Source organism: Tiliqua scincoides, chromosome 3 (assembly GCF_035046505.1).
Source record: "Tiliqua scincoides isolate rTilSci1 chromosome 3, rTilSci1.hap2, whole genome shotgun sequence".
Taxonomy (NCBI): Eukaryota; Metazoa; Chordata; class Lepidosauria; order Squamata; family Scincidae; genus Tiliqua; species Tiliqua scincoides.
Genome location: NC_089823.1, coordinates 14397512 through 14411053, shown reverse-complemented (window position 1 = coordinate 14411053; position 13542 = coordinate 14397512). Strand labels below are relative to the sequence as shown.

Genomic DNA, 13542 nt, shown 5'->3' with positions numbered 1-13542 from the left:
CACTAGGTCTCTTATGTCAGAACCTTAGGATGGTGCAGGTGGCATCTTCTGCTTTGTTCTACATGTAGTGCACACTTTACATGGGTGCTCTAGAAACAGAAATAATCTGCCCCAATAATTGCACAGGCCTACAAAATTGAGGGTCAGAAAAGTTTTCCCCAAACTTTATGGTGATTTGATATGAATTTGGGGTGCCGATCCCAAAAAATGGCTTCCATTTTGCCCTATCATGTTGACTTTTGGAGATATAGTATAGCCTCATTAGTGAATGGTTCAATCAGCTTCCTCATTAGGAAGCCACTGTGTAGGCTTCCTCATGAGGAAGCTGCTTGAACCATTCACTTTAGAGGCTATACTATCTCCAAAACTAGATGTGAGAGGGCAAAAAGGATGCCATTTTTGGAATCAGCACGCCAAATATACACAGAAATTGGTGTAAGGAAGCAAAATGTGTGTTGGCCTTAGTCTACAGAAAACAGTTCACACACAGAATAACATTTTTTATTTTAGAAGCAAATGTTCAATTTTAAAATACAGTAGTCCTTTTCCAAACTATCTGCACAATATCTGCATAATTAACACAAGAACAATAGAATATCCACTTGAAAGAGGAATCGCACCTGCAAACGATGCAGGTTTGCATACAAAGAACCATCATTGAAAACATACAATGTAAATGTAGAGAAAATTCTTTTAAGATTTCTAAATGGGAAATGTGGTGAGGAGCAGAAGAAAACTCCAAATCCCTAATCTCTGCTGCCAAATCTCCACTCTCTCCACTGTTTTGTTGTTTTAATTCTAAAAACAGTAACATGTTTTCAAGACCAATACTTGGAGTTGCTCCATCTTGATGGCTGTCACTTCAGAGATAGAAAAGCCTGTCGGCTAGTTCCAGGCTTGGTTCTTGGTGAATGCTCTGGCCCACCAGGAAAGTCAATTTTTGGGCATATTGGCACGGCGCCGGCACTCTGATTAAGCCCTAGAAGCCAAACAGGAGGAGGAGATCAAGCACCCTGTTTCCCTACCGTCTTTCCTCAAAATGTAAGGAATAAGAGTCCATGAATTCTTTGGCCAAAAATGTCATACATAAAGATGCTAAGAACTCACTGAAGAATTCGTTAGCAAATTGGAGAGATGGATAGGACAGAATATTATCCTGACAACCGGGACCAAGCTACATGTTGCATTAAGCCTGAAAGAAAGATATTAACACAAAACTGGATCTTTTTCAAAAGAAGATGAGCAAGGATTGGGACAATAGTGCACCCTTCAAACCCCCCCCCCCCGACAGATATTTACAGAAAATAGCTGTGTCAGGAGGCCACTTTTAATGGAAACAAGGGGAAAGTGGTAGTGTTAAATTAAATTACCATTAAATTAAATGATTTAATGCAAGAGGAAAGTGGTAATGTCCCTACATGCAGCATAGTCCAAATCTGCATCCCCCTACCCGGCTACTCTCTTTTTCGAAAAAAAGAGACACTCCAGTTATAAAATCAGGGCGCAGTCCTAACCCACAATGCAGTTCTGAGGTAAGGGAATAAACATTCCCTTACTTTGAGGAGGCCTCCTTGAATGACACCCAACTGCAGCACACGTCCCATTGGCACTGCTATCCCAGTGCTGGAAAGTACTGACATAAGGGGTTAGGATTGCGCCCTAAGTCTCATAAGGTCCAATCCTATTCTTGAGATACACTGTCATACATGGAGATACCCCAGTGTAACAAAAGCCCTGCTGATGTATGCCCACTGATGGATGCACCATGGACACTGCACCAGTATCAGAAAAATGCCACGCCAACGTAGCTCAAATGCCACTAGGATTGGGCCTTAAATAACAGGAAATTTTATTTTACTGAAGAGCAGAGCATCCAACCTTGTCACTTGCAGTTTGATGCTGTACAGTCCAGAAACATTTATTTTGGGCCCAATCCTATCCACGGAACAATTTGGCTCTGTTGAATTATGGCAGGGTTTCCCACTGGTGGGTCACACCCCCACATGCAGTGGGTCACAAGTTGGACCCTGTCATTTTCTTGCTTCCTGTTGGCTACAAATTGCAGCAATTCCAAAAGCATTGGGAAGGCCCAGAGGCCTCTCCCAAGTAACAGTGGCTTGTGACCTACTCAATTGGTCTCCATTGGTCCCCAAATGACCTGCAGAAATGTCTACAAGCGACTTCTGGTTTCTGAATGAAACATCTGGTTTCACCAAATGTTGCTTCTGGAAGCTTCTGTGGGCCATTCAGAGGCCCAAGGAGGCCAACAGAGTGGGTCACTGGCCCAGCATGATCCAGGAGAGGCCTCCAACCCCTCCCAAGAAGGCCTTGCAGTGCATTGCGACCCACAATGCAGGACAGGGTGGGTTGTGGTGCAGGGAAGTCTGAGAGCCACTGAATTATGGACTTAACGGAGGCAGTTATGCAGAATGCACAAATGGGTAACATTTGTTGTAAGAATGGGAATTACTGGGGGTGGACCTCATGACACCTATGTTTAGTCATGGAGTAATCACAACACTATGTGAAGACCAATGTTTTATGTGAGCTACTTGCTACACCAAACAAAAAGAGTTTGTGCCACTAATCTAGTACAGGCCTGTAGAACTATTGAATTATCAAGCTGCATATATTCTGACCCTTCACATGTCTCACTGCTCCCTGCTTTTTCATCCCCAAACATCCACAAAAATAGAAGGATTTCCCAAGGCCCCAGTGGGCTTCTCTTTTGAAGTGGTGGATCACAGCTGTGCAGGCCCAATCTTGTAAAAGAAAAATGCTCTGATATGTTTATGCTGACATGCAATTCCTTTCCTAATTCATGCGTGGAAAAGGATCACCATGAATTTGATGGTGACTATGCAGCTGTTTTACTTACAGGCCAGTTGTAGTAAAGATGACACATCTTATACGTGAGACGCTGCATATGGTCTGGTTTGAATCCATTTTCATCGTACACCACATTATAATATGTTGGGTTTACTGTCCCCTGGCGAGCATATTGGCTGATTAAGAAGAAGTCGTACCTGTTGGGCAAGGTTAGATTTAGGAGTAGGAAGAGGGGTACGTAAAATGTGCTCATTGATAAGATAAATTTTGCTAAGCTGCCTTGTGGGAGCGTGGCTGATATCTTTCAGCAAGAGCACTGTGGTTGCTGCATATTACAACACCCTAGAAAAGCATTTAGTTATTAAAAAATCTTGCAGACTATCAAGCTACTTTGGCAATCTTAGGGCCCAATCCTAAGGGCCACAGAGCAGCACTGGTGGCTGGCACGCTGCCCTGGCAACTGCCAACATGTGAGTGCTGTAAAGCATGTCATCGCCACCAGTAAGCCAGTTGGCACTGGGCCTCAGGGCCAGGAAGATGCCAGACTGCAGCAGCCAGTAGTAAGTACTCCCGCCGGCCGGTAGTGAGGCTTTTCAGGGCGGGGGAGAGCGGACTGAGGGGAAGATTGGGCCCAGGAGGGGGGTGGGGATGGCAAGGGGGGATCAGGAGGCTTCAGCTCTTTAACTAGCGCAAGTCTGGAGGAGAAGAAATGGCTAAAGAGGCTGTTAAAAGAGGGGATAGGATCTGGCATGCATCACTGCTGCCGGATCAACACACTCCCTCAGCCTCCCTGCTCTTCTTCCTCTCCCTCCCTACCCAGTTCTGACCCCTCCCTGCCCACCCTCTTCCCCACCACTGCCTTACCTTCTCTGGTGGGCACAGTGGGATCTGTTGGGGGACTGGAGCACTACCACTGCATGCTCTATCCGTAGCCATTTTATGACAGTGGAAGACTCTTCTGCTGTCATAAAGCCCTACCCCTGACAATTGATCTGGACACTAAAGCTGTGCTCCATGAAGTCAGAGTGTGCTGGTTTTGCTATTACTTCAACATATACTTGCCATTCAGGACGAGTGGCCTCCGTGTCAATAACTGTTCCAACGGGAGGATTTTGCAAGCTGTTGTTGGCTTCAGTGAAGAAGCGAAGAAGACATTTCTTCCTGACCACAATCATTGATAGTTTAGGTCTTTCAATACAGAAAAAAGGGAATAAAATACAGTTGAATAAGTGTTTGCATGTCTAATCACTTGCTTTTCATCAGCACTCAATATTTCCCATTTAGTAAATAGTAATTCTTGCCCTATGAACTGTTTCATATTCTTTGGTGCAGGGCAGTGGCTGCTGTAGGGTGACATTAGCACAGGGTAGAAGGATATAGACGCACACTGTCTGATCTAACCATAGCTAGGAGATTAAAAGTGTCCAGGTGCACACACTCACCCCATTTCATTCATGTGCATGAATTCCACTGTTCCTTTACTTTTGGGAGCTAAACTCATTTCACATTATTTCTATATGAGCATTTTCACAAACCATTGTGAGTTTCCAAATATAGGCTACAGTCACGAACAAGAGCAGGTTTACAAACTGTGGTTCAAGTGAAGCATGTTTGCTTGCTGCAGATGTAACAACAATTCATTGTGAAAATATAAGGAGGGGAATTCCCTCGCAAGGGGAGACAAAATGTGTGTGTGCAGGATGTGTATTCCCCATTTCCTAGCCATGTTTACGCAACTGTGCAGCAGTTCACCTGGAACCATCCGCCCAGCAAGTCAATCAGCATTAGAGAAAGTCTATTTACCTGCAATCACCACTGCATTCACCAAGGATGGAGAGTAGCTGCGGGACTTCATAGTCCACCACCATCCTCAGTTGGCCATCTCCAACGCCATCTCGATATACTATTATGCGCGCAGGTAATTGCCCATTACACTTTTGCCATTTACTTATAGCACCTATAGAATTGCAAGAAGGAAAAACAGTGGATTTCACATCACTGACTTCACGTGGGAGAACTGTAGGGACAAGCTTATTATATGTGAATTTCCCTCTCAAAGCGAAATTCACAGACAAGTGAAAGCAAGTAACTGTTTGCAACTAAAAGGGATATTGCTCTTATTTTATAACACAGATGCCAGTTACTTGGGAAAATGGAAAAAGCTCCTTGTTACACTGAATGAGGCGGGTGACAGGTGATAGATGTTTCAGTGTTGAAGGTGGTATGACAGAGTCATATCTTTAGTTTACAGTGTACAGAATCATTCCTTTTGTTTAGTTCCTCTGGTAAACAGGCCCTGAAAGTTGTTGTAGTGGTTCAAAAAACAGTTCAACCAGAGACATGACAGTGGGATAAAAATGTGCAAAGGCTTGTGACCCCACTATGAAGAACACAGCTCATCAATCATGCATGCACAGTAGCCAAGAAGGGACTTGATTCATCATCTCCTTTGGCTGCCTTCCTAATACTGCAAAGTGGGGTATTGTCAAGCACCTGGTTTGTCACTCTGTATGGCTGGTGGACAGCACTTTATCTCAGGTTATGCAGCCCTCCTGCACACCAAGGGCAGAGAGCACTTTAAACTCTTTTAAAACCTATTGCCTATCTCCAGCCTACATGTTTCGGCTGCAATAATTCCAGGTGCAACTGATGCTTTGTGTATTAAAAGATTATTTAAAGTATCCTGTTCTAAGAAGTCTGCAATATGACAACCTTGGCAAAGAAGGCCCAAGAAGCGAAGACAACTGCCCAGTTGCTACCAGTTTGGGAATCACACCAAATATAACACAGAAGAACCGAATGATCAATTTTCTACCACAGATGGCCAACCTGTGGATCTGGTGCCTGCAGAGATGTTCCGTAGTGCCTGCCTCTCTCTTCTAAACTGAATTTAGACAATCATCAGAGCAGGAAATAGGACTCCTCCTCATCTTCTCCTCTCCCACCAGAGGACAGCAGGATGAGGACTACCAGGATGAGGAATGTTTCACTAGTGGCTTCTCACTCTCACTCCCTGGGTTTCCTCTACTTCTGTGTAGAGGAGGGAGATGTCTTCCTCAACTGCTGGTTCTGCTAAATTGCCTCTTCCAATTAGCTGGGCTGCCTGTTGATTGATGGAGCTCAGTTCAGTCCAGTGCAGGCATGCATGTGTGTGCCTGTATGTACATGCGTGTGCACATGTGAGAGAGAACAGACACTCATCCTCAGTAATGCTGCAGGTTTACATACAAAAAAGTCAAAACTAAAGCTTTATAAACATTGGGTCTCCCAAAATCAGATCCTGTCCCTGCTTCTCCTTTTTTCCAAGAATCTCATTTTGGCCTCAATCTTTCCCCTTACCCCACTTCTCCCTTTAATATTACTTAGAATATTTATATCCTACACTGTTTTTCAATAAAAGTTCTCAAAGCAGTTTATATAGCAAAAGGACTGAGAAGATGGTACTCAGACCCAAAGGGGCTAAACATCTACAAAACAAGACAGACAGAGTCACTAGGAGGTATTCTAAAGGGACCACTGTAAAAGGTGCCTGTTTGCTCAGTTAGCAGAGGACTGATTTGCCTAAGGCCACCTAGTGAATTCATGGCAGAGGCAAGATTTGAGCCAAGGAAACCCTGATTCACAACTCAGTTTTACTAACTTATGCAACCCCTCCTCCTACCTTTCATGCAGACCTTTAAGCAATCTGCAGTGGTTGATCCTGAATGTTGCATCATACAACGAGAGTACCACCTGGGCATGAAAGGAAAGAATATTTGTTACTAGGCTGTGATGATGTCTAGGATAATGCTAAAGACCACATCCACTTCTGTTAATCTCTTCTCCTTACTAAGGTCATGTAAAACTCACACATACATCATGCTCTACTATACATGTGTCTGGTACTCTGCCACCAGCTTTGTGCAATGAAGGCCACAAAGCAAACCTTCCACTTAGTTGGGAGTGGGTCTACTGACAGTCTACCTGCTGAGTTTCCTGAGGAGGGAGAGCATCCTGACCAACCTCCTTGCATCATTTCTCACCCACACATCCCAACACACTCTCACCCAACACACTCAAGTCTTCTTTGGGTAGCTGAGACTGAGCAAAGCTTCAGAGACAGGCCAGTTGCTGTTTTGTTCAAAGCACTAGGCAGGTTTGTTTTAATCAAATCAAAAGGAAAGATTTATTGGGAATTAACATGGGTCAAGGATAAAACAGACATAGAATCACGTTCATTACTTGAGATCAAGAGGCAATGTTCAAAATAAAGTTAAAATAGATTCTAACTAAGACTTCTCTAACTTACTCCAATTCAGCATCCTCCTGGAATCAGCAATTCTTAGGAGTTAATTGTGTCCTAGCTGGACAGTATTAGAGCTATCAGCTTGCTCAGCTGGCATCTTGCTACCCACAAGGCACAATGCCTATGTCACAACATGCCTCTCCCTTTTATCCTATATTGAAAAGACTAGCCCCCCAAGCTCTGATAGGCTAGTTTGAAATTAACATACTATACAGCAGAACCTCCAAAGTTGACCACCTCTCTATAATGACCATCTCCTTAAGTTGACCTAATTTTCTAGAGCCTTGGGTTTTTCTAGACCTAATTTTCTATAGCCTTTTTTTCCATATGGTGACCACCTCCCTGTGTTGACCAATTCCTCCAGTCCCTTGGGTGGTCAACTTAAAGAGGTTCTACTGTATATTCAATGTTTTCCACTCCCCAGGCCAGCGAGTGAACCAGATAACTGATAAGGTGCATGCAGGGATCCAGGAAGATCAAAGCTATTGCTCTCTGGGGAGATGAGACAATCATGAGACTCCAATATACATTTGAGGAGGGACCCTATGTAGGATACATGATCTAGAGGCCTGCACAGGATGGAGAATGTGACAAGCAGATTCCTTGATCAGCCTCAGTGTAGAACAGCAGTCTCCAAACTGGAAACTGCTGCACGTAGGAAAACTCTTCCTTGGCATGAACAGAGCTTACCATTCTACTGGGGAACCTCCTCAATGTGCCTCTGATCACCTCTATACTGCACGCCAGCCAGCCGCATCTGCCCAGAAATCCAGCTGCAAGGCCTGCTGGGGCACTGGAACATGGCTGGCTGGTGCATAGTTTGGAAGCATTTGGAGGAACACTGAATGGTAAGTTCCATTCATCCAGGGGAAGGATTGTGACAAGCACAGGATTCAGCCAGTGGGCTGGGGTTTGGCACCTACTGGTGTAGATATTTTGGGGAAAAAGAGATTTTTCCAGGATGCTTGTTAATGACACAAGACCTATATAACATGATCTATATAACAACATAGGAATCTCGCCAAGGTGTGTACAGCTGTCTTCTGCTTTTCACAAGTTCTGTATGCTCCACAATCATCCAAAGAAACTACCGAAAAGAAAGGATTCCCTAAAGTCCAGAGGCTACCAGTTACCAGTTGTTGACCTCTATTCTTAAAAGCAAACAGATTCAGTGATAATCAAATCAAATTTGCAGAAATGTCAAATGAACAGAGATTCAGGCAACACATTGCTCCCATTTCCATGAAAAAAAAATACAGAAATGGCAGTAAACTGGTGATTCATGCAGCACACAGAAACAACATGGGACTGACCCTTTATAAGATGCTGCTACTACAACTTCCAGCTCAAACAAAAAATGAGCTGATTTCCTGAAAATGTTCATATTGTAAATGAAAAGCGTTACCTAGTAAGTCTGAGATTAGTGCTGGCCACAAATCCAACAACTACACTTCCTTTGTTTACAGCATCTTTGTTGACGTCAATGCCAATCACCATGAGTGACTTCAGCTGTGGAGCAAGTTAAACACTCAGTTTTTTTTTTCATTTCTATAGTTATAAATAAAATATATCTATTTATTTAGATCAGCCATTTTCAACCACTTTGCCGTGGCACACTGGTATGCTGCGGATGGTCTGCAGTTGTGCCACAAGAGATTGGGAAAGAGTCATTTGTTAGTAGGGCCACTGGGGGATGGGATGCTGTCACTGGATGTGCCTTGTCAATTGTCAAAAAACTGATGTTGTGCCTTGGCAATTTTAGCACCTTGTCAGTGTGCCGTGAGATGGAAATGGTTGAAAATCACTGATTTAGATAATTATTTGTTTAGAATGACACAGTAGTCGTGCATGGAGATTGACTGTCACTGAGAGGAAAAGAAAGGGGAACCATAGCTGCTCACTTGCCTGTTCCTCCACCTACTGGCTCTTGAAGCTGGGTCCCATGTTACAGGTTAGTTGTTGAAATGGGTCTCAGCTCTTGATCCGTTGAAGAAAACTGTCACCACTAAGTAAACACCCTTGGACCACTAACAATTGTTAACCTTCTTTTTGTTCATTCCCAGATGCACTGGCTAAGTCAACCATTTTCATCCAGTGTACCATGGCACATTGGTGTTTCGTGGGAGTTTAGACCACAGCGGTTAAAAATCACTGAAAAACTCTTCAAGGTTCTGTGGTTCTGTTTTTAGGACAACTGTCTGTAGTAAGGAATGGGCTCTGCTGGCTTAGGAAGAGGGACAGACAATTCATTACTACAGACAGTTGCCCTAAAAAACAGAGCCGCAGAACCCAGAAGAGTCTCCCAGAAGTCAAAAATGGCCTCAAAAGAGGGAAAGACCATAGAGGTCAGTGTGCTGTGAGAAGAAAAATGTTGAAAGTCATTGGGCTAAGCCAGAGCTTTTCAGACTGGGGTGTTGTGACGCCCCAGCCTGTGGGTCCTGGCCTCTGCCCCCTTAAGGGACGGGGGCAGCCAGGAGGCACAAAGGAGGCAGCAGCGCAATCCCCAGGAGTGCACCACTCAGGGGGGCTGCAGGGGCTTGGGTCCACTTATCCAAGCCTCCTGCAGCCTCCCAGAGGTGCAGGGAGCCCTGCGTGACCTTCCGCAGGGCTCCCTGTAGCTTTGAAAGTGGAGCAATCGCGCCCCGCCTCCGCTAAAACAGAAGTAGAGCGTGATTGCTCCACTTTCACTTCTGAAGCTGCAGGGAGCCCTGCAGAAGGTCGCGCAGGGCTCCCTGCACCCCAAGAAGGCTGCAGGAGGCTCGGGTAAGTGAACCCAAGCCCCTGATGCCCACTGAGCGGCACGATCCTGGGGATCGCGCCACTGCTTTCCCTCCGCCCCTGCTGCCTCCCTCCGCCCCTGCAAGAACTTAGAGTGGCTCAAACTCTCCCTGAGAGTTTGAAAACTGCTGGGCTAAGCATTGGCCCAGGACTAATAGAGGTTGTAAATGAGCATTCACAACATCAGATTCCAAGTTCATGACAATAAATAAAATAACTAACAAACTGTACAAATATAACTGCAAGGAATCCAGGAAAAATACAATTTAAGCTTCAAAGGAAACCATCTCAAAGGCTGGTCTCAAATCTGCAAATGATACTAAGCTCAGGCACCCACCAGAAGCTTTTACATCGCATATGTTTTGGTCATATCCTGTAATAAGTGGTTTTGGGGGTGATGTAATTAAGATGATAAATATTGTTCTACAACAATCCTTGATATTTAGTGACACATATGTTATTACTGAATTATTTACATGTGACTTGGAAACTATCTATGGGTCAAAGGAAATATACTCCCTGTGCCCTTACGATGGCAAAAAGGATAATATTGCAAAATTGGAAAGACAAAAGCCCACCAAACTGTTCCCAGTGGATGGATGGATTATTGAATTTATCAATTTTTGAGAGAATGGCATACCAACATCAATTACGAATGAATATATATGAGTCTATATGGATGCCATTTCTCAAAAAAGCTTTTTCATGATGGCGAAGTTTGCAATTTTAGTAATTCTTATGCTTGATAGCCTACTGATCCTTTTTTGTCACTATTTCTGTTACATTTTTAGTCCTGTATACTTTTTTATTTTGTATGCTAATAAAAATTTAAAAAAATTTTTTTTAAAGCAGCTGAAATGCCCAAGAATCTCAAAAAAAATTGTCATTTTGAGAAAGAACATTTTAATTGGGGAAAGATCATAAATCATTCATCCAGAGCAAGGGTGCCCAAACTTTTTGGCAGAAGGGCCACATCATCTCTCTGACACTGTGTGGGGGGCCGGGGAAAAAAAGAGTTAATTTACATTTCAAATTTGAATAAATTTACATAGGTGAATACATTAAAGATGGAACTTATATGAATGAATGAAGGCCTTGCAATAGCTCATGGTCTATAAAAGGCCTTGCACAAAGCAAGGCCTGCCGTTCCTTTGCTGCCGCTGCTGCATCACAGATGTGAAACAGCAAGCAGTGGAGGGAGCCCTTATCCCACAGCTCACACGAGAGGTTGAACAGTTGGTGTCACACTGAGAGCAGTTGCGTTGGGCCAGCATGGGCTCCAGCACGTCTCTGGAGAGTCAGAGGCTCATTCAAGACTGGGGGCTCCCTAAGGGCTGGACTGGGAGTCCCCAAGGGCCACATGTGGCCCCAAGGCTGGGGTTTGGGCACCCCGATCTAGAGGAAAATACTGTTCGTTCTTTGTACCAAGATGTAAGCGTGCTTATTTTCTAGCCTAATCAATGTATGTGTCAGCGAACTTCTAACAAAGCACAGTTAGAGTACAGAAGTTAGAAGTGTACATTTTGATTTATTTTATAATTTTCCTGCTTTTTATTATGCTTTATCTTGCTGAATACCAACATCCTCTGTCGCCTAAATACTCTGAAATAAATGCAGTTTTGCAGTTTCAATAGCACCCCCATGTAACTAGACGTAAGCAGTGTCTGAAAAGAAGCCTGGGACTAACTGGTTAGTCTGGGACTAACTGACAATGGGTTAGACACCAGTCTAACCCAGACTGGTGAGTCTGGGACGAACCAGACAATGGTGGTCAAAGACTTGCACCTCTTAAGCAGTCTCTGTGTTGATTTCCCACCTAGGACAGAAAATAAGTTCCAGAGGTCCTACGGCAGTGAACAAAGACTCTTCTAAATCCTAAACAAGGAGATTGAAGCCAGAACTTGAAACGCTCTGGATGAAACGGGACAGACAAGATACCTCAGGTGAGGAGGTTCCTCACAGTGCACACCACTACAATTCCTGAGTTTCTCTGGTTGAAAAGAAATGACTGTGTTAAATCTGCAGATATGCACAGGTGACTGCCGACACCTGCCTTGCGGGTGGGCAGCTCTGGAAGGGAAGAGTGAAAGTAGGTTATAATCAGTATTACTTACTGGTATCTCGACTGTCCACAGCTCCCCTCCAAGCTTACAGATGATCTGCATTGCAATTTTTGTGGCCACACTCATCATCATGCCTTGTTTGCTCAGCGTGCGGGCAAGGACGCATTGGCTAGGAACGGGTTGCTCAAGACTCAAAAACTTCTTGACAGAGTCATAACAATCCTTCTGATTAGAAGGCAGCACACAAAGCACCTAAAAACAGAAACAGGACAAAGCATATTCAGCAGCTAGAATTTGATCACCACGGGGCATATAGACCTACATACACTGGTGTTGGCTCTCTAGGGTTTTCAGGCAGGAGGTCTTTTCCACCCCTATCAAAAGGTGCCAGAGACTGAAACTGGGGTTATCCTCATGTGTAGCTTGAGTACCATCACTGAACCGCACAGTCTCCACAATTTGTGACCCACTGTGAAAAAACATTGCTGGCACTCAGAGGGGGAAAAGCAGCTGGGGGCGGCGGCATTTAAATAGACAAACAGTAGGTGAGAAAAGTATTACACCCACACATACTCGCACAGTCAGGAACTTCTCTGCTGACAATCACCCCCTCTTAAAATTGCTTTTCAGGAAGGTAGAAGGCCTCTCAAATATTCTTATACAGATTTGCATGTAATGTGCAGCTTGGCCATCTGTTTCACCATAAAGATGTTTATGGTGTCTCTTACAAGTCAATAAGCTATCAAGAATAATGAGCAGTTAGCTGCAAGAGTCATCAAAATGGTTTCCTCTCCCAACCACAGTGTTCAGATCAAAAAAAAAAAAAAAAAAGCCCAGGATTCCCAAACCAGCAGACCACTCTCTGGCATCATCCTTCTTCCATTTTACGGGCACAAATTTTATGAAAACTTAGAAAGGAAGATATGTCTCTTTAGGGTAGCAGTTTTCAATCACGGTGCCACAACACATTGGTGTGCCACAAATGGTCTGCAGGTGTGCCGCAGGAGTTTGAGGAAGAGTGGTAAATTTGTAGGGCCATTGGGGGAGGTGAGCCTCTGGCTGGCAGTGTGGTGTGCCTTGTCAAAAAAACTGATTGTGTGCCTTGACAATCTGAGCACCTTGTAAGCACACTATGAGATGAAAAAGGTTGAAAATTGCTTCTCTAGGGGGAACAGGTCCACCAACAATGCAACTAAGGGAAGGCAGGTTACCCACCTGCAACCCCATTAGGAAGCATGGAACTTCCATATTCCATATACCTCCAGTCACAAGATTCTATGCCTGACTTTTGTACCTGGTGCAGAATTTGACACTCAAAGAAACAAAATTATTTTTTCTTAAAAACAAGTGTCTTGTCCTCATGGCCTCATATAAATTGAGGAAATAGATTTCTTCAGAACAGAAGTGAGGCTTCAGTATTCTGCATAGTGGTTCATTTCTCCTCAAGCTACACAGAAGTAATAATAATAATAAAGGTATTTATATACTGCCTTTCTTGGTCGTCAGATTTCTCCTCAGACTTTAATCCAAGGCGGTTTACATAGACAGGCTACTCTAAAACCACAAAGGGATTTTAACAATAGAATA

The 13542-nt window shown here is 44.0% G+C and overlaps 1 protein-coding gene across 1 annotated transcript in view; it reads right to left on the bottom strand.

The window, feature by feature from the left end:
* Positions 1 to 862: 862 nt before the first annotated feature.
* PIWIL4 (piwi like RNA-mediated gene silencing 4) overlaps positions 863 to 13542 on the bottom strand; it is a 38498-nt gene continuing 25818 nt past the window's right edge. Inside the window, exons 13-19 of the mRNA XM_066620676.1 lie at positions 12007 to 12207; positions 8520 to 8623; positions 6491 to 6561; positions 4633 to 4786; positions 3892 to 4017; positions 2879 to 3026; positions 863 to 979 (exon numbers count right to left, since the gene is read on the bottom strand). Of these exons, the coding sequence (XP_066476773.1) occupies positions 863 to 979; positions 2879 to 3026; positions 3892 to 4017; positions 4633 to 4786; positions 6491 to 6561; positions 8520 to 8623; positions 12007 to 12207 (921 nt within the window). The remainder of the gene's footprint in view (positions 980 to 2878; positions 3027 to 3891; positions 4018 to 4632; positions 4787 to 6490; positions 6562 to 8519; positions 8624 to 12006; positions 12208 to 13542) is intronic.